This window comes from Panthera onca, chromosome D4, assembly GCF_046562875.1.
Source record: "Panthera onca isolate mPanOnc1 chromosome D4, mPanOnc1 haplotype 2, whole genome shotgun sequence".
Taxonomy (NCBI): Eukaryota; Metazoa; Chordata; class Mammalia; order Carnivora; family Felidae; genus Panthera; species Panthera onca.
Genome location: NC_138351.1, coordinates 62,080,924 through 62,103,703, shown reverse-complemented (window position 1 = coordinate 62,103,703; position 22,780 = coordinate 62,080,924). Strand labels below are relative to the sequence as shown.

The following is a 22,780-nucleotide window of genomic DNA, read 5'->3' as shown; positions in this document are numbered from 1 at the left end:
CATTGTGTGCATGGGTACAATGAATGATGCGTAGCGACTTTTAGGGTTGTATATCCATCACCAAAATCCAGTTTTAGAAAATTTCTATCATCCAAAAAGTTCCCTCATGCCTGTTACAGGTTTGTCATCGTACTTATTAAACTTGGCCAATGGTTTTGACATTCATCCATGTTGCAGTATGTACCAGTAGTCCATTCCTTTTTTTTTTCAACATTTGTTTAGTTTTGAGAGAGGGGGAGGAGCCAAGATGGTGGAACAGCATGGAAGTTTTTTGTGCATCTCGGGTCCATGAAATACAGTCAGACCAATACTAAACCACCCTGCACACCTAGAAAACTGATCTGAGGATTGACACAACAATCTGCACAACCTGAACCACAGAATTCAGCAGGTACGCAGCACGGAGAGGTGAACTGGGGGAGAGAGAAGCTGCGGAGGCTAGGGAACTGCTTTTGCGTGTGGAGAGAGGACAGAGATGGGGTGGGGGATGGAATTCGGGAAAAGCACTCCCCCCAAAAGCAGCTGGAAAGAAAGTGGAAAAGTGGAAACAGCCACAGGGACTGAACTAAAAAGGGAGAAAGGAGAAAGGAGGGGGTTTAAATTCCATTAAGACTGTAAACAGGGGGAGTGCAGAGTCTGAAACTCCGCAACTCAATACCTGGTGGTGCTCTGGTGGGAAGGGCGAATCCCCAGGAGCAGAGTGGAGTCTGGGGTTCTTCAGGCCACACCGGGAGAGGCAGTTCCTCTGCTGGGAGGACACCTGGTAGAGGCTGTGTGGGTCCCCCAAAGGCCAGGCCCCAGTGGACCCAGGAGAACAACCACATTCGCTGGTGCTGGAACAAGGTCGTTAAGGGTGAAACCTGGTGCTAGATGTGTGTTGTGATTTGCCATAATTCCTGAAATGCTGCTGCTACACTATCTCACGAACTTTTGCTGGGGTGGGCTGGCACCTGGCTGCAGTCTCTGGGCATCAGCAGCAGCACAGTCCTGTGAACGTTCCTGGGTGTGGCTGGCACCTGGCCATTACTCGGTGAGACCCTCCTGCAGAAGGGCAGAACGGGTCAAAGCCACAGACCTTCAGAAGTAAGGGGTCGGGAAAAACAGCTGCACCTGAGACAAAACTCAGGAGGGAGGTGCTTCCTGGAGCTTTGGTCACAGACTGTGTAAAAGCGGGGAGTGGATGGAAGCCGAAGACAAAGGACAGGTGTGCGATTGCTGATCTGGGAGAACAGAGTCCCGATACTAGAGACTGGGTAGCTGGGTGACGCCATTTTCACCGCTCCCGCGCATGTGCATTCGCACCTACAAGCACCACAACAAGCCACCCCAGTAGGCTAGTAGCGCCATCTAGTGGAGAACGGAGTTGTTACACTAAGCCCCGCCCAACTGGGCCAACCTCCCTCTTCAAGAACAGAAGTCTCACCGCCTGCTTAGTTTATGGACTATAAAGCACTTCGTAGTTTGATTTCTAGGGGAAAGTGAAGTAATTTCAGTCGTATTTCAGTCTGTTTGCCGGTCCATCTATTCAATTTTCTTTCTTTTTTTTTTCCTTTTTCCTTTTTTCTCTTTTTTGTTTCTCTTTCTTGAATACAGAAAGAGAAAAAATTCATTGCTATTTTCAATTTTTATTAAAAATATTTTTATTTAATTTTTTTCTACTATATTTTTTACTTTTGTGTAAATTTTTTCAAATTATAGTTTACTTCCATCATTTCATTTTAGTCTACTTCAGTGTATTCATCTTTTCAAATTTTCAAATGATTTCCTTTTTTTTTTCCTTTTTCCCCCCTTTTTTCTCTAATCTATCAAGCCCCTTTCAACACTCAGACCAAAACACACTTAGGACCTAGCATCATTTATTCGATTGTGTGTGTGTGTGTGTGTGTGTGTGTGTGTGTGTGTGTGTGTTTGGTTTTAATTTTTTATTTCTAATTTTTTTTTATTTTATTTTTTTTAACCCATTAATTCCTTTTCTCTCTTCAAAATAATGAAATGAAGGAATTCACCCCAAGTGAAAGAGCAGGAAGAAATGACAGCCGGGACTTAACCAACACAGATACAAGCAAGATGTCTGAACCAGAATTTAGAATCATGATATTAAAAATACTAGCTGGAGTCAAAAATAGATTAGAATCCCTTTCTGTAGAGATAAAAGAAGTAAAGCTAGTCAGGATGAAATAAAAAATGCTATAACTGAGCTGCAATCTCGAATGGATGCCATGGCAGCAAGGATGGATGAGGCAGAACAGAGAATTGGCGATATAGAGGACAAACTTATGGAGAATAATGATGCAGAATAAAAGAGGGAGATTAAGGCAAAAGAGCATGATTTAAGAATTAGAGAAATCAGTGACTCATTAAAAAGGAACAACATCAGAATCATAAGGGTCCCAGAAGAGGAAGAGAGAGAAATAGAGGTAAAAGGATTATGTGAGCAAATCATAGCAGAAAACTTTCCTAACCTGGGGAAAGACACAGACATCAAAGGTCAGGAAGCACAGAGGACTCCCATTAGATTCAACAAAAACCGACCATCATCAAGGCATATAGTAGTCAAATTCACAAAATACTCAGGCAAGGAGAGGATCATGAAAGTAGCAAGAGAAAAAAAAGTCCTTAACCTACAAGGGAAGACAGATCAGGTTTGCAGCAGACCTATCCACAGAAACTTGGCAGGCCAGAAAGTAGTGGCAGGATATATTCAATGTGCTGAATCAGAAAAATATGCAGCCAAGAATTCTTTATCCAGCAAGGCTGTCACTCAAAATAGAAGGAAAGATAAAAAGTTTCCCAGACAAACAAAAATTAAAGGAGTTTGTGACCACTAAACCAGCCCTGCAAGAAATTTTAAGGGGGACTCTCTGAGGGAAGAAAAAATGAAAAAGAAAAAAACAAATAAATAAAGACCAAAAGCAACAAAGACTAGAAAGGACCAGAGGACCCTACCAGAAACTCCAATTCTACATGCAACATAATGGCAATAAATTCATATCTTTCAGTACTCACTCTAAAATGTCAATGGACTAAATGCTCCAATCAAAAGACATAGGGTAACAGAATGGATAAGAAAACAAGATCCATCTATATGCTGTTTACAGGAGACCCACTTTAGACCTAAAGACACCTTCAGATTGAAAGTAAGGAGATGGAGAACCATCTATCATGCTAATGGTCAACAAAAGAAAGCTGGAGTAGCCATACTTATATCAGACAATCTAGACTTTAAAATAAAGACTGTATCAAGAGATGAAGAAGGGCATTATATCATAACTAAGGGGTCTATCCACCAAAAAGACCTAACAATTATAAACATTTATGCTCCAAATGTGAGAACACCCAAATATATAAATCAATCACAAACATAAAGAAACTCATTGATAGTAATACCATAATACTAGGGGACTTCAACAGCCCACTCACAGCAATGGACAGATAATAAAAAAATCAACAAGGAAACAATGGCTTTGAATGACACGCTGGACCAGATGGACTTAACATTCAGAACATTTCATTCTAAAGCAGTGGAATATACATTCTTCCCCAGTGCACATGGAACATTCTCCAGAATAGACCACATATTTATTTTTGAGAGAGATAGAGCATGAGCGGGGTAGGAGCAGATAGAGGGGAAGACACAATCCAAAGCAGGCTCCAGGCTCTGTGCTATAAGCACAGAGCCTGATGTGGAGCTCAAACTCACAAACCGTGAGATCATGACCTGAGCTGAAGTCGGACATTTAACCGACTGAGCCACCCAGGCATCCCTCAGTTTGTCAATTTCTAAACAAACAATCCTGCTGGAATATTGACAGGGATTGAGTTGAACCTATGGAATAATTTGGGTAGAATTGACATTATAATAGTACTGAATCCTCTAACCCACAAACATGGAATGTTTCTCCATTTATTTACATCCTTAATTTCTCAGAAACTTTTGTAAATTTCAGTGAAATAAATCTATTTCTGTATTCTTTTTGTGCTATTGTGGGTGGATTTTTTTTGTTGGGGGGTATTGTTTGTTAATAGAGAGGATTTCAATAGATCTTTTTTTTTTTTTTTTTTTGGTATATTGAACTTGTATTCTACAGCCATATTAAATTTACTTTCTAGTAGTTTTGTGTGTGGTGTGTGTGTGTGTGTGTGTGTGTGTGTGTGTGTGTGTGGATTCCTTCAAACCTTACAGGATCATGTCATTTGTGAATAAAGATAGTTTTTTTTTTTTCTTTTTCCACTTTGAATGACTTTATCTTTTTTGGGAGAGGAAGAGAGGGAACTGGATAGAACCTCCATTACAGTGTTTAATAGAAATAATGAGAGTGGATATTGTTGACTTGTTCCTGATTTCAGGAGAAAAGCACTCCCCCCTCCCATTAAGTATGTTAGCTGTGGTTTTTCATAAATTGAAAAGTACTTAATTAGGTTGAGGAAGTTGCCTTCTATTCCTACTTTATTAAGTATTTATCATGAATGGGTGTTGAATTCTGTCTAATGTTTTTCCTGTGTCCATTTATAAAAAGAAGGGTTTTATCCCTTTTTATAAATATGGTGTAAAAGATTGATTTTTGGATGGTAAATCAAGATTGAGGCCCTTGAATACACCCTATTTGGTCCTGCTGTATAAATCTTTTTATTTATTATTGGATTCAGTTTGCCAATATTGTGTTAAGGATTTTGCATCAATCTTCATGGGATTTAAATACCTTTTTAAATATAGGTATTTAAAACTATAAAATTCCCTCTCAGCACTGTTTTAGCTTCATACACTAAATTGACATCTCATTTTCATTCAGTTAAAATTATTTTCTAATTTCCCTTGTGATTTCCTCAATTACATGAGTTATTTAGAAAGTGTGTTAATTTCCATATATTTGGGGATTTCTTTTTGTTGGTGACTTCTAATTTAATTTCAACATAGTGGGAGAAGATACTTTCTATGATTTAAAATTTCTTGTTGAGACTTGTTTTACGGCACAGCATATGGTCTTCCCTGGAGAATGTTCCATGTGGACTTGAAAAAAGTGTGGTCTGCTGCTGGTGGGTGGTGTTCTACAAATGTCAGGACAAGTTGACCAGCAGCATTCTTTTTTTTAAGTATTTATTTCTTTATTTAAAGAGCAGGGGAGGGGCAGAGAGAGAGGGAGAAAGAGAACCTCAAATAGGCTCTGTGCTGTCAGCATGGAGGCCAACATGGGGTTTGGTCCCAGGAACTGCAAAATCATGACCTGTGCTGAGATCAAGAGTCAAAAGCTGAACTGAGTCACCCAGTCACCCCAGCAGCATTCTTTTATGTGCTTTTTGTCAAGTTGTTCTATCAGTTATTAAGAGTGGGATATTGAAATCTCCAAATATTATTGTTGAATTGTCTATTTCTCCTTCCAAATCTGTCACTTTTTCTTCATGTATTTTGGGGCTCTGTTGTTAGGCCCATATACATTAATAGTTATTGTATATCCCTGATATATTGGCCCTTTTATCATTTGAAATGTCCTCAACTTCTAGTAGTATTTCTTGTCTAAAAACCCACATTACCTGATATTAATATAGCCATTACAGCTTTCTTATGGTTATCACTTGCAGTATATATTTTTCTGTAACTTTTTAACTTTTTTTTTTTTTGAGAGACAGAGAGAGAGTGAGCACACACGCTCAGAGAAGGAGGAAGAGAGAGGATCTTAAACAGACTCCATTTTCAGCCCAACGTGGGGCTCGACTCCATGAACCATGAGATCATGACCTAAGATGAAATCAAGAGTCAGTCGCTTAACCAGCTGAGCCACCCGGGCACCCCTCTGTTGATTTTTTAACTATATTTTTTGAGTATTATTTCAGTGGTTCCTCTAGGGACTACAATAATATGCATTTCAATTTAGCACAATATTCTTCAGATTAATATTAACATAATTCCAATGAATACAGAAGCTTTGTTTCAATATAGCTCCAATTCCTACTCCCTCCTTTGTGCTATTATTATAATATACATTGCACCTATGTTATAACCCCAACAATACAGTGTTATTATTGCATTATACAATAGCATGGCATTTAAAAAAAGGAAAACATACATTTATTGTGTAAGCAAATGTCTCCCCAAGATTCCCATCCTCTGGTTATTCAATCAAGGTGCTGTCTTGAAAGGACTTTGCAAATGAAATTAAGGTTACTACATAGGGCAATTATCCTAGATTATCCAGATGGGCCCAGTGTAATCACATGAGCCCTGAACAATAGAAGAGGGAGGCAGAAGAGTCCATCAGAGAGAAATGTAGTGGAAGAGAGATACAGAGATGAGGCAGAAGAGACCAGAGAGATGAAGTATGAGAAGGAACCAAATTGCTGTTGCTGGCTTTGAAGTTGGAGGAAAGGAGCCAACAGCCAAGAAATGTGAGTGGCTCCTAGAGGCTGAGAACAACTCCTGTCAGCAAGGAAACGGGGGCTCAGTCTTACAACCATATGGAGCCAAATGTTACCAACAACCTGAATGAGCTTGTAAGTCAATCTATACTGAGCCTCCAGAAAAGAATACTGTACAGCCCACACCTTGATTTTGACCTTCAAAACCAAGGATCAGAGAGCCAACTGAGCCACACTATCCCTGAACTTCCGAACTACACGTAGAAGTGTGCGATCTTAAGCGGGTATCATCAGAAGCACGTTTGTAGTAATTGTTATGTCAGCCATACATTTATACAATCCTTTATATTTACTCACATATTTACCATTTACAGGACTCTTCATTCTATCCTGTGGATTCGAGTAGCCATCATATTTTCGTTCTGAAGAATTTAAAAACAGATCCATAGGCAAAAAAAATTGGTTTAGTTTATCTTTTTATTTTGCCACCTTATTTTACGCCTTCATTTCTGAAAGCTAACTTGTGTCCAAATCCTCCAGAAGTCCCTGGAGCTTCCTGAAAGTCCAATGATCACCTATGAGCCCACAGCCCCTTTGCTGGTCTCGAGTCAGAGATCCCAAGGGGACTGTTACGCCAGTGGGCTTTAAGATTAGATGTAGAAATATCAGATACTCTGGAGCCTACTGGGGAGAGTGGCAACCTAATCCCAAATCTACAGGCCCTAAATCTGGGTCATAATCACAGGATGCCCAGCCCTTCTAAGCTGACTAGAGCTCAGGGCAGCAGGAATCACCCTCCCTACACTCTCAGGAATCCAGTAGTTGGAAAAGGAAGGAAAGATCTGAGCTTGGTGTATATAAACCTGCTCCATTGTACCTAGGTGCCCTCCCTGAGCCTCCCCTACCCAGGAACCAGAGAGACGTGCACCTGTAGGTCATCTGTGGCCTATTCCACCTGTACTGCTTATAACTGCTCTAGCCTGTTCAGGTCTAGGTAGGTCTGCTACGTATTGAGAACATCTAGAATGTTCAGCTTTCTAGGTTTTTTGAGTGTTTTGGTTTGTCTGTTTTGCTATGAGGAGAGATATTTTGAAGTCTCACTCTCCTTGGGTCTGACTCTGGGACTTGGCTGGCTGCCACCAGCCTCCCAAGCTACAAGGCTTTGAACTCTCAGGGAAGAAGCCAGGAGTGAAAGAAGCTTCTGGGTTAAAGAAGCTCACCAAGTGCAAAGCCAGTGAGGGAGAGAAAGCTGCTCCTGAGACTCTTACACAGCATCTGCCCTCTCTGGCCTCACCCCTCTATCCAATTTGCAGCCAGCTCACCTTCAGTCATTCCCTAAAGGAAGGACTGCCAGCCTCCTCCAAGTCCTCTCTACCCTCCTCAGGACACTCAGTTGGCCACCATCTGTCCTAGTTGCAAAAGTCAGGTGAGACCATACATATAAAAGCACTTGGGAAAACTCCACATTAGGTGATGATCAGTACAATGATCTCTGCACATCTGGAATTAAATCTCAAAAGTGCATTTAATCCATCACTCGCTGAATGCCCACATGTATTTCAGTTTATGAATCCAATGACCAGCTGACTCCTCTTCTAGGTATCCGGGGTGCCAAGCAGCAGCTCTAACTTTACTTTATGGTTGACATCCATAACCCTTCCCACAGTTTTTCCTTTTAAAAGGTCTAACACTAGGGCGGGGGTGCCTGGGTGGCTCAGTCAGTTAAGCGTCTGACTCTTGATTTCAGCTCAGGTCATGATCTCACAGTTCGTGGGATTGAGCTCCACCTTGGCTCCATGCTGACAGTGCAGAGCCTGCTTGGGATTCTCTCTCCCCTTGCCCCTCTCCTCTGCACTCTCTAAATAAATAAAATAAAGATTCCTTTGAAAAAATAAAATGTCTAACGTTACCAAATAGTCTATCAACCACACCTCTAACAAAGAACTAGACTTCCCTGCACACCATCTACCACAACATCAAGATCCCAGTGTTTTAGTGCTGCCTATGACATGTGCACATTTCATTACTGGTCCATGCCAATACTCCCCTTTACTTCCTATTTTTCTGTACCCTCCGTCAATGGTTTCTTTCCCCTTTCCCTTTTGAAATACTTAAGTTGCCAATCCCCCTTTATAATTCTATTCCTTCTAACAGGAAAGAAAATAGTTCTCTTAAGTTTCTTACTTTTTCTATTTCTCTTTAGCTCTCATAAAGAATCCTTTTTTTTTCCCATAATGATTTAATATAGTTTCTTTCCCAATTCTGAAAAAATATGCAGGGCTGAGCCCTGCATGACTCGGCCTTACCTTTTATAACATCAAGATTTTCTTGTCTTTCAGAGTAGCCCCACTCTTTTGTAAATCCTCAGTGGTAAAGCCAAACAGACGGTGAAGAGCTACAAGATATGTCCGGGAGGCCACATATGTAAAAACACTTTTTCCAAAATAGAAGAGACCAGTATAAAGCTAGTTCTGCTGTTTCTCTGAATCTGTATTTTAAAAATAACTTTACTTTTTTCCATCTTTCAATAAAAGCGCTACATCCTGGTGATGTGTCTTCTTTAGTATAGAGAAAGAAAAAAAAAATCCCTAAATCCAGTCTTTGAACTGAAGTGACAGTGTTTAACGCAAGAACAATCCAATCCATAAAACCTTTCTCAATGTTAGTCAAGAGTTTGGGGACACATCACCTCTCTCCACTGCTATTTTCTCAGTTTCCTTATCGGCCAAGTTAGCATACTAACTGTTCAAACTGACTTAAAAAAAAAAAAAAATGCCAATTCTCACAAATCCTTAAATTAGGAAAGAGGATGCACTCAATTTCCTTTGAAAATCACTGAAAAAACTTTGAGAATCAAAATAGTAACATCTTTAACAAAACATTAGCAAACCTGCGGAGTGAGAGACAATAAGCAGTTCACGTGGAGGCAGGTCCATCCCATCCCCTGACAGATCAGGCACCCCCACGCATGTGGGAGGACGCCACGGATGCACCTTCAAGGCAGGTGGGCACTTCTCAGCCCCGTTACCATGTTGCAACTTGTACTGAGGAATAATCCAAAGACTCTAGTATCTGTCTATAGCAACTGCATTTCATATCAGCATGGCTCAGTCCAATATACATACTTTATTTTAAATGATGCCACTAGCACTTGGGAAAAAAAAGTCATTTATTTGCATTGCTTCCACTTCTCTACTGTAGTGTTAGGACCCGACATAAGCATCGCTCTTCTACTTCCTATTTACAGCTCATTCAGAATATTACTACAAATACAATATACAATTTTTAAAAACTTCTGGGGAACTGTCGTCTTTGTTTTTCTTTCCTCTTTATAGGTTTCTCAAAATCATTCAACTTAAATGAAAATTTACATGGACATTTTCTGTACACATCCGAAAGGGCAGAGGTTACACTGGTAAAAGCCAAAAGAATTTTGCACGAATACAATAAAATACAGAAAACAGAGAGTATAGAAGATGTTATTTGGGGTACAAATATAAACAATACAGTACCATTTGAGTAATTTAGCAACATAACACTCATACTTTATAGAAATAAAACTGCAAACCTGGAGAATGCTCTGACAAATATTAAACATTATATATACAATGAGGTAAATGTACCTTGGTCTCTTGAGAGGTAATTTAAGTTTAAAGCAATTGACATTTTGAAGCATCTCCTTGACATAGAAAGAAATATCAAACACCCCATTCCATTGGCACAAGGTGAAAAAGGGATATCAAAACACGGTTCACGATATTCAATTCATAAATCTTGTTAAAAAATAAAAACAAATTCACTTAAGTTCTTTTTAAGTTTTAAGAAACAGGTTGAATATTATTAACCACATTCTTAGAAGTTTACAATTACAAGTAAGATTGCATAATGGTGTGGAAAAGCTTGAATGTACTGACAATCTTCAGAATGACTTAGAATCCCAGCACTGCCGGAAGGGGCCCGTGGGTATTTCAGTGTTCTTAATCACACTCAAGAAGCTACAGATTACATGTCCAGAGCTATTCTTTAGGATCTCAAAAATATCTGAATTGGCATTTCCTGCCAAGCTGTAACAGAACCACTGTTTGGAAATTCCATCATTTGGAGCCAGAACACTGCCACAGTCAAGAAACAAAAAGAAACAGTTGACTTATAATCACTCTTTCAGTGCAAGGATAAAAATAAACTCTTGATATGACAGGTCTACTGGGATACTGATTTTGTTCTGCATTTTAATTGGCAATAGGCCATCTTGTTTCACAAAACAGTCTAAGTGGGACAGTTCGCGATGTAGGGGGGAACAGAAGGTAGCTCACGCATGAGCTGATCACTAAATGTCATAAGGAGAACTGAAATTTGGAAATCTTGATGGCCATGGCACTGTGCACTGACTCGAGGCACTTCTTGAGCAATATCATTACAGCAGAATCACAGGCTCCCTTCTTCAGACCTTACCCTGTCCTACAGTGGGTAGGATCGGCCACTGCTTCTGGCACAACTCCTATTGCCATACTGCCACCTTGCTGCCTTCCCACTCCCTGGCCATAACTGAAGTCACAACAAGGCAGCCAGCAGAGCCATCACCCACCCAGTCTCCAAACTTGGGAGAGCCCTCCCAGCAACACCCCATGACTCGAAGAAATGGAAGCACGTCCTACGTTTCCATCAATCATTTAGATACCAAAAGCAGCTATTCAGTCAAAAGGCTGCTGAGGGGATATGGGCAGGGCATGGTGGCGGCAAGGCAATGGTCTCTGAGCAGGGACCAGCAGGAAGGCCGGTTGAGAAAACTAAGCTGAAGTTATAAAGGAAGGACCGGGGACACCTGTGCCCCACCGGGTCGTACCTCCCTCATCCCCAGTCCTCCAGGGTACTGACAAAATGGACGTGGACAGGTAACTGGTCTGAAGGTACATTTTAAGCCAAGTTTAATCTTGGAAGGTGAACGTCTGAAGACAGGCAGCATAAACAAACGCTTGTGTTTCTGAGTGACAAAATTAACACTCTAGTCAAACTTATCTGCAGTTATGGCCGTAGCAATCAGGATCTATTTCATCTTTTAAGTGACTTCCGTTTCCAATATTAGCCAAATGGGGTTTATCAAACTCATTAGCCAAAAAAGGAATTTGCTGCAATAATAAACCCAATTTAGAACTAAACTCCAACTTTAAAAAAAATTCCCTGACTCCCCAAAAGTACATTTTATTCACTTAGGCAAGAACAGTATAACTGCAACTCAATCTTTGATTCAGTAAAGAATATCTTCAGTAAAAGTTGATTACTTTACCTTATAGGAAAGTGAGAAATTATGTATCACAATTTCAAATCAGACAAGAACTTTTGGTATGTTCTTAAAATTATATAAAAATAGTTTTAGCATTGGTCCCCTGGATTTCATAAAGCAGATCTGGTAGGCTTAGAAATGGCCAAAAAAAAAAAAAAAAAAAAAAAAGGTACTTATAATCACAGAGCTAGAGATTATTAAACAGGAAATCTAACATATTTATAAAAACAAACCCCTCAAACTCATTCATTTGCTTTGACAAAATTAAAATCATGGTAACTACAGAAAAAACTCAGATTTGGAGTCAAAATATTAACCTCTAAGCACATTTTCCCCATGATGTTTTTAAACACATGAAATTGACACTAAATTCCTATGTATATGTCATTCATTCTAAAATTACTTTGGCTTTAAGACCAAATAGTCTTTCAAATTTATTCTATGTATAAGAGATAAGACATTATCAGAATGCAGCCCAGTCAGTGTAAATGGCCACTATCTCTTACTGACCAAAATACTGTAAAGGTTATTCTGACCCTTTCATTTAGAAACTGATAGCAGTATAAAGTCAATGTCTTGCCTCATTGCTATGATAGTTTTTTCTCTCCCGTCAGAATAAGATCACAGTGATAAAGAGAACTCTGAAAATTATAAAAGCCCTAAAGGACTTTTAGCACTGGAAGTAAAAACCAGTTATTGTAAGTTAGTTTCAAGTTAATGTGAAGACCATGACGAGTTTGCTTGAAACATTTAATTTGACTAAAAACATCTGTAAATGGAGAACCTATACTCAGGATGTTCTTTAGCTACCACTCCCAAATATCAAGGGTGTACTGAACTCGTTACATAACCATGGAGATTAAGCACTTGTGCACAGTATGCGCACACGGAGGGAAAGACTGAATTAGAAGCTGCCTTCTTCAAAGGGTAGTGAGACTCCAGAACCACACGAACTCTGACCTTAGTTACAAAGACAGAAAGCCCACTGAACACTGACTCCGACATAACGAATGTGACTCTCTTGCACACCTGTTAGCTATTCAAATTATTAATTACCTTTACCTTCCTAGAAAAAAACCTATTATTTAACATCAACCATATCCTAATTTTAAATGTAATTCATTTCTTAAAAAAATAACACTGTCTTTGATCAGATAAAGAAAAAAATGGCTTACAGAATGCCACACAACTTTTCACAAGCAGCTAGACAAATTTTCCCTTTTAGAAAAATTAGTCTGTAGGCTACAAGTTTTAAATTATTAAAGTACTATAAGCATCTAGAGTGCCACTTGACTTAAGGTATACTTAGACAACACAATTTAAATGCAAAAGCTTGAAGTGAGAATATTCAAATATGACCATGATAACATTTACCAATTAATGCCACTTCATTTCTTTAGTGGTTTAAGCACATTTTGGTAGGAGAAAGGCATTTTCAAAATGGACTACCAAATGACATACTACAAAAATTCCTCCAAAAAACTAGACAGAGAAAGTCTGGGCTACCCAGATAAATAAATTTCTTGAATTGAAATACTATAGGTTTTAAGACACACAGACTTTAAGCAATTCTATTCATCTCCATTAGAAAGACACAGAAGCGGCACTTACTGGTATAGTACAATCCCATTTTGAAGGCATGTAATGTTCTGAATATGTGAAAGAACAGTAATAGTATACAAAATACAATTGCATAAATTATGTTCCTCACTACTATATGAGGTCATTTTTAGACTCAAGATAAGAGTTTTATAAGTGTTAGTTTTAAGATCCTGAAAATTATAGACCAGTACATTCAAAGTCTGAATCAAGGAAACTCTTTAGTGGTTCAGAATCCTCTGAGAATGTACTAACCAGGAATAAAATCACTTTCCTGAAAAATAAGAAATGTTTCATGTAACTCAACAATCCAGCTCCTTTACCCTTAAAGATGATCTTCAGAACAGCAGAGTTAACCTAAAGTTAAGATCAGCAATCATCTTTAAAAAAACAAAAAAACAACCAAGTTTTGTGTTAATAAAAAATAAAGGTAGACTACACAACACTTTGTAACTGTCCTGGGAAAGAAGTGTTCATAGTGCAGAGAAAGGACCCACATGGCTGTTTCCTGGGTCCAAAGAAATCCTGGGGAGTTTCTCATTGACCTTATTACACTGTTGCAAAAGGAAGCAATATCCTTCTATTCCCTCTCAGTGAGGTAGAACAGCTGACCTCCCAAATTAAAACCCAGGAGCAGATCTGAAGAAAAGCAGAGTTCAGGCGAAGCCACAGAACTACATTTTGATGCCTTCCTGTTGACTGAGTTGTGACAATGTTTTCTTAATCCTCAAAGCTGTAAGTCTAGCAGCTCCGTTGGCATACCAACATTCTCTCATAATTTTAGCCATTACTCTCAAGGCCTGCAAGAAAATAGAAGAAAAATTATAGTTAACGCATGCACCACTTTCCATTCATCTGGATTAGATCTTTACGCTGTACAGTTTCTTTCCAAGTGACATACGTTCAAGTTTTTGTTTGTTTCAGCATTATCTGTAATAACAAATGAATAGAAACCTCCTCAATTCCCTTCAGTAGGGTACTGTTGTCAGCAGCTGGAAAGCAGATGGACAAGGGGTGACTTACTTATTAGCAGACCTAAAAAATCTGAATCCTAAACCAGAGTTGTACATGGCAAATAAGGAACTTGACTCACACTGAAACGCCCCCAAAATCCGAGGAATTAACTGCATTGAGTTCCTCTGAGGTGAAGTGCAAGCTAAAAATAGGATCAGCCAAAAGAGCTGGAACCCCAGATCCTTGCCCCTCCCTGAGCATCACATAGTTGGGTGACTGCAGCCCCCCACCAGCAAAAGACTAGAGATTGGTATCTGAGAGGGTAAAGCAGAGACCTCTGACTTGGGGAACATGGGGGCAAAGTTCCATACTGACAACTCACTAAATGAGAAGACCATAAGCTTTCTCCCCAAAACACAGGCCACAACCTGTAGACACTCCTCCAGGCAAGAGACTGTAAGAGTCCTCTCTGGGGAATGCGAGCCCAAGTGGAAAGACCTGAAGATACTGCCATCAGTGGCTCTCCAAGCGAGTAACCCAGTTAGATCACCCTAAAGATCACAGGTGATAAGCTCCCTTCATGTGCACAAAGCTTCCCATCGGCTTTTAGCATCCTATTTTTAAACAGGAAGAGAGCAGGAGTTTGATTAGACACCAGAGAAAGCAATATGAATGCAGAAGCTGATACAGAACAAAGCAACTTGGAAAAAACAGTTGTACAGAGAAGAAAACATCAACAACTTATCATTAATATCCTTAAGGAGATAAAAGAAAATGTTCATGTTAGATTTACCGTTGATCGTTTTTTTGCTTCCTGTTTGACTTTGGAAAAACTTGACAGAAGAATTGGAAAATAAACCTGATAAAAAAAGATAAAAGTTGATAAACCTCCCGGAAAGTGTAGAAAAAAACCAGAGCTGGAGGAAAAGACAAGAAAATTAGAAGGCCTCTTCAAGAGGTCTACCATTCATAAGTAGACTGTAAGAAAGAGAACAGAGGAGGAGGCGCCTGAATGGCTCAGTCGGTTAAGTGCCTGGCTTCAGCTCAGGTCATGATCTCATGGTTTGTGAGTTCAAGCCCCACATCAGGCCCTGCACTGACAGGGCAGTACCTGCTTGGAATTCTCTCTCTCCCTCTCTGTCTCTGCTACTCTCCCACTCGTGCTTTCTCACAGTCAAAATAAATAAACTTAAAAAAAAAAAAAAAAAAGAATGGAGGAAAATGGAAGGGAACAAATCAAAGAAATACTTCAGGGACATTTTCTAGAAATGAACATTTGTTTCCAGATAAAAAGGATCAAGTTCCTATCACATACATATACTCATTCAACAAAATAATAAATTTACTGACAGCCTACCATCTACCAGATACCGTCCTAGGTACTGGGGATACAATAGCGAGCAAACAGACAAAATCCCTACCCTCATAAAGCTCACATTCTAGAGAGCCAAAGCATATAATTAATAAGTAAGTAAAATACATGGACGGGCAGTGGTAAGTGCTACAGAGAAACATCATTTAGGGAAGCAGATAAAATATGCCAGGGAAAGAAGATGATATTTGAAATGGGTATAACAAGGTAACGTCTGAGCAGAGACTTAAAAGAGGGAGGAACCTGAATAAACCAGAAACAGGAAGTCATGCAGCCAGGAAAGAATATTCACCATAACAAAGGGAAAGGGAATCCCAGGTGAGGGAATCCTCCCAAAGGTGAGGGATATCCCAAGGGGAAAGCTGCACAGTGGGCCTAGAGATCTATAAGTCCAGACTGGAAAATATCAGAAGATTTTGCAAGACATTTCTTCAGTTATTCTATCAGTTTCATGTTCTTACTGTGTTTCAACTATTGAGAGGAGATTCATAAAACCCTAGAAAAGTGTAAGACTGAATTAGTATAAAGTACATATAAAACTAATCAAATTGAGAAAAAACAAAAATGACAGCGATGGCATTAATTCAGTAAACTGCATGTGTGCTCTTAATGTTAACTGCTACCTTTTCCTCATGCTTAAAAAGCCATCTGTTTAGAGGTGCCTGGGTGACTCAGTAAAACTAAAGCTTCTGACTCTTGTTTTCAGCTCAGGTCATGATCCCAGGTTCGTGGGATCTAGTCCCACATCAGGCTCCATGCTGAGCATGGAGCCTGCTTCAGATTCTCTCTCTCCCTCTGCCCCTCTCTGCAGCTCACGCTCAGGCTCTCGCTCTTTCTCTAAAAAAAAAAAAAAAAAAAAAAAAAAAAAAAAGCCATCTGTTTAATAATGTGCTCTACTTAATGAGTGCATGAATACTTCCAAGTACTCTTGATTTCAGCTCAGGTTATGATCTCACAGTTCGTGGGATCAGGCCCTTCACCAGGCTCTGCACTGACAATACAGAAACTGCTTGGGATTCTCTCTCTCTGGCCCTCCCCCACTCACACTCTCTCTCTCAAAATAAATAAATAAATAAATCAACTTGAAAAAATTTTTTAAAATCTGTTGCAGTTCTATACACTAATAATGAAGCAGCAGAAAGTGAAATTAAGAAAACAATCCCATTTACAATTGCACTGAAAACAATAAAATATTTCGGAATAAACTCAACCCAAGAGGTAAAAGACCTATACTCTGAAAACTATAAAACACTGATGAAGGAAGTTCAAGATGATACAAAGAAATGGAAAGACATTCCATGTTCATGGGATGGAAGAACAAATATTGTTAAAATGTCTATTCTACGCAAAGCAATCTATACATTTCATGTAATCCCTCTCAAAATACCAATAGCATTTTCATAGAACTAGAACAAACAATCCTAAAATTGGTATGGAACCACAAAAGACTCTAAACAGTCAAAGCTATCTTGAAGGAAAACCAAAAACAAAAACAAAAAAACCAAACTGGAAGTATCACAGTTCCAGATTTTAACTTATATAACAAAGTGGTAGTAATTCAAATAGTATGGTACTGGCCTAAAAATAGACACATAGAGATCAAAAGAATAGGACAGAAAACCAATAAGTATACCTATAATTATTTGGCCAATTAATCAACAAAGCAGGAATGAATACACAATCGGAAAAAGACAAATGGTGTTGGGAACACTGGACAGTCACATGCAAAAGAATGAAACTGGACCACTTTCTTTCATCATGCACAAAAATAAACTCAAAATGGATTAAAGACCTAAATGTAAGACTTGAAACCATAAAAATTCTTGAAGAAAGGATGGGCAGTAATTATCTCTGATATTGGCTGTAGCAACATTTTTCTAGATATGTCTCCTGAGGCAAGGGAAATAAAAGCAAAAATAAACTATTGGGATTACATCAAAATAAAAACCTGCACACCAAAGGAGATAATCAACAAAACTAATGGGAGAGGATATTTTTAAATGACATATCTGATAAAGGGTTAGTATCCAAAATATATAAAGAACTGATACAAGTATATACCCCCCAAAATAATCCAATTAAAAAATGGACAGAAGAAATGAATAGACATTTCTCAAAGAAGATATACAGATGACTACAAACACAAGATGCTCAACATCACTCATCATCAGAGAAACGCAAATCAAAACTACAATGAGCTATCACCTCACACCTGTCAGAATGGTTAAAATAAAAAACCAGAAACAAGCATTGGTGAGGATGTGAAGAAAAAAGAACCCTCTTGCACTACTGGTGGGAATGCACATTGGTGTAGCCATTTTGGAAAATAGTATGGAAATTCCCCCCAAAATTAAAAAGTGAACCACCCTACGATCCAGGAATTGCACTACTGGGTATTTACCTCAAAACTACAAAAAACACTAATTGAAAGGGATACATGTACCCCTACATTTATTGCACCATTATTTACAATAGCTAAACTATGGAAACAACCAATGGATAAATATTATTCAGTCACAAAAAAGAATGAAATCTTGCCATTTGTAACAACATGGGTGGATCTAGAGGATATAATGCTAAGTGAGATAAGTCAACCAGAGAAGGACAAATACCATATGCTGTCACGCATATGTGGAATTTAAGAAACAAAACAAGAAAAAAAATGAGAGACAACCAAGAAATAGACTCTTAAATACAGAAAACAAACTGATGTTTACCAAAGGGCCAGTGGATGGGGGTATGGGTTAAATAGGTGATAGAGATTAAGGAATGTACTTATCAAAAAAAAAAAAAAAAAAGAGAGAGAGAGAGAGAGATGGTGAACTTAAATTCCACCAGACCGGTAAGTGCATTAGGATTAAACACTCCATGTAAAAGACAGATAGCAAAATAGGTAGATAAAATAAAATGCAGATGCCTTGGTTCACTGGTAGATTTAAACACTATTCTGATACACTGACAGCCTCTGCAAATGTTCCATGGCCCTTTTGATGGACTGGAGATCGAACATGAAAACTGTTTTTCACTCACTGGTTTAATTGCCATGAAAAAAAAAAGAAAGGAAAGGAAAGGAAAGGAAAGGAAAGGAAAGAAGGAAGGAAGGAAGGAAGGAAGAAAGGAAGAAAGGAAGAAAGAAAGAAATTCTTGTGTCTATTTTCCTTAAAAAAAAAAGAGGCAAATTTCCACTTAACAAGCAGAAACAGTTTAGAAAATTGTATAGTATCCAAAAGAAATACTCACTTCACAACTCTGCCATCTGTTTGGAATATTTGGCCTTAACTTCTGTTCACAAACAACTTTCCTCATTTCTTCAACTGATGGATCAGAAGGTACAAGATCATAATAAGGCAGCTGGTAATCTTCATGAATTCCTATATTGGTTAAAAACAACAACAACAATTTTGAAGAATTTATTGATAATGCCAGACCATTCTTTGTCCAGACAGAAAAGGAACACCTGAGAGTCCTATTCAGGGTTCCATTCATGAATTAGCTAAGTGCTTATGGCTTGGTCTGTCTCATCCACATCTGCATCAACAACCCATCTTTCTGAGTTGGTACTGGGTCCAGTACAGCTTGCAACTAAATATCACCATGGGATCAGCAAAGGCTATTTTTTTTAACATTTATTTATTTTTGAGACAGAGACAGAGCATGAACGGGGGAGGGTCAGAGAGAGAGAGGGAGACGCAGAATCTGAAACAGGTTCTGAGCTGTCAGCACAGAGCCTGACACGAGGCTCAAACTCACGGACCGCGAGATCATGACCTGAGCCGAAGTCAGACGCTTAACTGACTGAGCCACCCAGGCGCCCCATCAAAGGCTATTTTGACGATGGTTAACCATGAGCTATGTTGACCAGATTGACAGTTTCCTATAGAACCCTATGGTACAAAAAATGAGAGTTTTTATTCTGTGAGCGCTTACCCTCTCACTTGGCACAGGGATCTACACTCTACCACGGAGAGGTAAATCCTACAAGTAAATCGGAGGTGCAAGTCCTTTACCTCTACTTGGATCTGTCCTCTTCACTGTAAGAGACATGCTCCCCCTCTTACTGTTACATAAACTTGAGACCCTAGTCTCAACCAAGCCTGGGCCCCCAAGGATAAGAAACTATTCCTCAAGTAAATATGGGAGTTTCTCAATCTAAAACTAAACCTAAGTTAAAACTTAGTTTAAAACATAGTGTAAGGGTGATATAACTGTATTCTGTATTTGTAACTTCCAGCTATGAAGTTGGACAAAATACCCACAATCTCAGGGGGGAAAATGAGTTTGACCCAGTTATAATTTAAAATTTTTTTTTTTTTTTTTTTTTTTTTTTTTTTAACGTTTTATTTTATTTTTGAGACAGAGAGAGACAGAGCATGAATGGGGGAGGGTCAGAGAGAGGGAGACACAGAATTGAAACAGGCTCCGGGCTCTGAGCTGTCAGCACAGGGGCCCGATGCGGGGCTCGAACTCACGGACCGCGAGATCGTAACCTGAGCCGAAGTCGGCGCTCAACCAACTGAGCCACCCAGGCGCCCCGACCCAGTTATAATTTAGAAACAGCTTCCTGGGTGGCCTCTCAAGTAGTCATCCACTCTAAATAACTATATGTCAAGATAACAAGGGCTTGGTTTCTGATGCTCCCAAGATTTAAATGGAAAATAGAAAAAGAATACACTAGAATAAGTGTGTCATGTCATTTCCTCTCACCACAGATTTTATCTCCTTTATTTTCTCTGACACTCTCAGTGATCACTGCTGATATGTGTAATTACACTCAATAAAAAAAGGCTAGGGGCACCTGGATGGCTCAGTCGGTTAGGTGTCTGACCTCAGCGCAGGTCGTGATCTCACAGTTCATGGGTTCAAGCCCTGTGTCAGGCTCTGTGCTGATAGCTCAGAGCCTGGAGCCTGCTTTGGATTCTGTCTCTCTCTCTCTCTCTCTGTCCCTCCCCCTCTCACACTCTTTCTCTCAAAAATTAATAAACATTAAACAAAAATTTTTTTAATTAAAAAAAAAAAAAACAAGGCTATCCCTGAACAGCTTCTCTGTTCATGACAAACTAATGGGGGAGGGGGAGAAATTTACCACCAATGGAACATCGTCGAGCTATTTCCCAGAATACTAAGCCCATTGCATAGATGTCAGCACGTTTGAAGGATTCAAAGTGTTTCATGTTTATGGAATCATCTAGAACTTCGGGGGCCATGTACCTAAAAAAGAAGTCAGCATTTTACTTTATGTAATGGTGGCCACAATACTTTTGAACTCTTTCATAGATTTTTTTTCTCCTGAGAATTAAAAAAATAAAATAAAATAAATCAGTATTACCAGTATTACCTCTGAGATTTTTCTTCCCTTTTAGCATGGTTCTGCTACTTTTTAAAATGATTCACACTTCTTATAGAAATTTTCCCAAAGTTCATAAAGTACAAAGTAAAAAATCATTCCATTACTACCACCCAGTGTTAACACTTTGATCAACATCCTTGCAGATATCTCTCTCTATATATGGACATATACATACAATATTACATAACTAAGATCATATTACCCTCAAAAATATTAAATATCCATACTGATTTGAAAATTACTGATGTTAACTAAATCCCATGAAAAGTTGAAACAGCAATTTCATGCTACCTGCCTTAATGATCTTAGTTTCCAATGAAAGACACAACATATAATAACCATGACTATGAAAAATGTCCTAACATATACCACCTACTTTGTCAAGTACCATGCAGGGACCATACATTTTAATCTAGAAATCTTCTCACTAGAAGAGGATGAAAGGAAGGACGAACACATAATCCAGGGAACAAAATAATAGGAAAAAATGAATGCCAGTCCTCCTATTTTTTAGAGAGCAAGTGGGGGAGGGGCAGAGAGAAAGGGAGACAGAATCCCAGGCAGGATCCACACTGTCAGTGCAGAGCCCGATGTGGGGCTCAAACTCATGAACTGAGCCGAAATCAAGTCAGACACTTAACCAACTGGGCCACCCAGGCTCCCGCCAGTCCTCCTATTGATGCCACATTGTAGGGTTTTCAAGTTTTAAAAAGCCTACTAAAGTTAGAGATCAGGATCCACGAAGACCTGATCTGCAGCAACCACTGTCCTGGAACCTAAGTCAAAAGTTCTGAGAGTCCCTGTTGAATCCAGAAATCACAGATACAACTGAGACAGAATGAAGCTTGGCTCTATCCAAAGCCGAGGCAGTAGTGTGAACATATGTTGTGGCAACATGCTGTGATACAGAGTAAGGCCTTTTGGGTCAGAAAGGCCGAGGTTCATATCTCAGCTCTTCGGGTTACCATCCTTATGAGGCTGGCCTCATTATTTAACTTCCATGGGGCTGTTTCCTCATCTATGAAATGAGGATAAGGACACCTACCTAGTTATGTTCTTTTGAAATTCATGGATTCAACAAATGTTTACTGAAGACCTGCTCTGTATTAAGCACTGTAACGGATACTGGGAATCCAAGGCTGCTCTCAAGCAGCTTGCCATCCAGTGGAATATACAGACAGATAAATGGAGAATTACAATGTGCTAAGTGCCTTAACCGTCCAGGTTCAGCCTGCTGAGAGCCCTTGGTAAAGGCACTTCACTGTCGAGAAAAGGCTTCCTATGAGAAAGGAAGGGTGAGGACAAATCAGGGAAACAGCACATGCAAAAATTCTGAGGAAGAAAGAAAGGTGTATTCTCAGGAACTAAAAATAAGAAAATGGGGGCACCTGAGTGGCTCAGCTGTTAAGTATCTGACTCCCGATTCTGGCTTAGGTCACAGTCTTGAAGTCTGTGGGATTGGACCCCATGCTGGGCTCTGTGCCAACAGCACAGAGACTGCTTGGGATTCTATCTCTCCCTCTCTCTCTGCCCCTCCCCTGCTCTCTCTTTCTCTCAAAATAAATAAATAAACATTTTTTAAAAATAATAAAATAAGGAAATGGTTGGGCTAGCTACAGTACAGCATATAAGGAGAGCATTAACTGAGATGATATATATACAAGACCCATTAAAATGATTGGCACATACTGGGCAGCCTATTATCGTCAGCTAATATTGTTATTATAATTAATATAACTAATGATAATATTCTGGAAGGGCCACCTTTCATCAGCAGGCATCTTTTAAAGTCAGGTAACCTTGGCTTCAGAGCAGGCAAGACCATGAGATCTTCTACCTGTGGGCAATCTAATAAAGTACAGGTTTGAGTTTCAGA

General features: G+C 39.2%; 1 protein-coding gene across 6 annotated transcripts in view; it reads right to left on the bottom strand.

Moving 5' to 3' along the window:
* Positions 1-9,502: 9,502 nt before the first annotated feature.
* The window catches only part of TGFBR1 (transforming growth factor beta receptor 1), a 57,264-nt gene continuing 43,986 nt past the window's right edge, over positions 9,503-22,780 (bottom strand). For 5 of the 6 annotated variants that reach the window (XM_060609204.3, XM_060609207.3, XM_060609208.3 and 2 more), the window contains 3 exons: positions 20,641-20,765; positions 18,798-18,928; positions 9,503-14,031 (listed from right to left, as the gene is read on the bottom strand). In XM_060609204.3, coding sequence (XP_060465187.1) covers positions 13,906-14,031; positions 18,798-18,928; positions 20,641-20,765 — 382 coding nt within the window. In that variant the 3' untranslated portion in view covers positions 9,503-13,905. The other variant, XM_060609210.3, reaches the window with a different exon arrangement.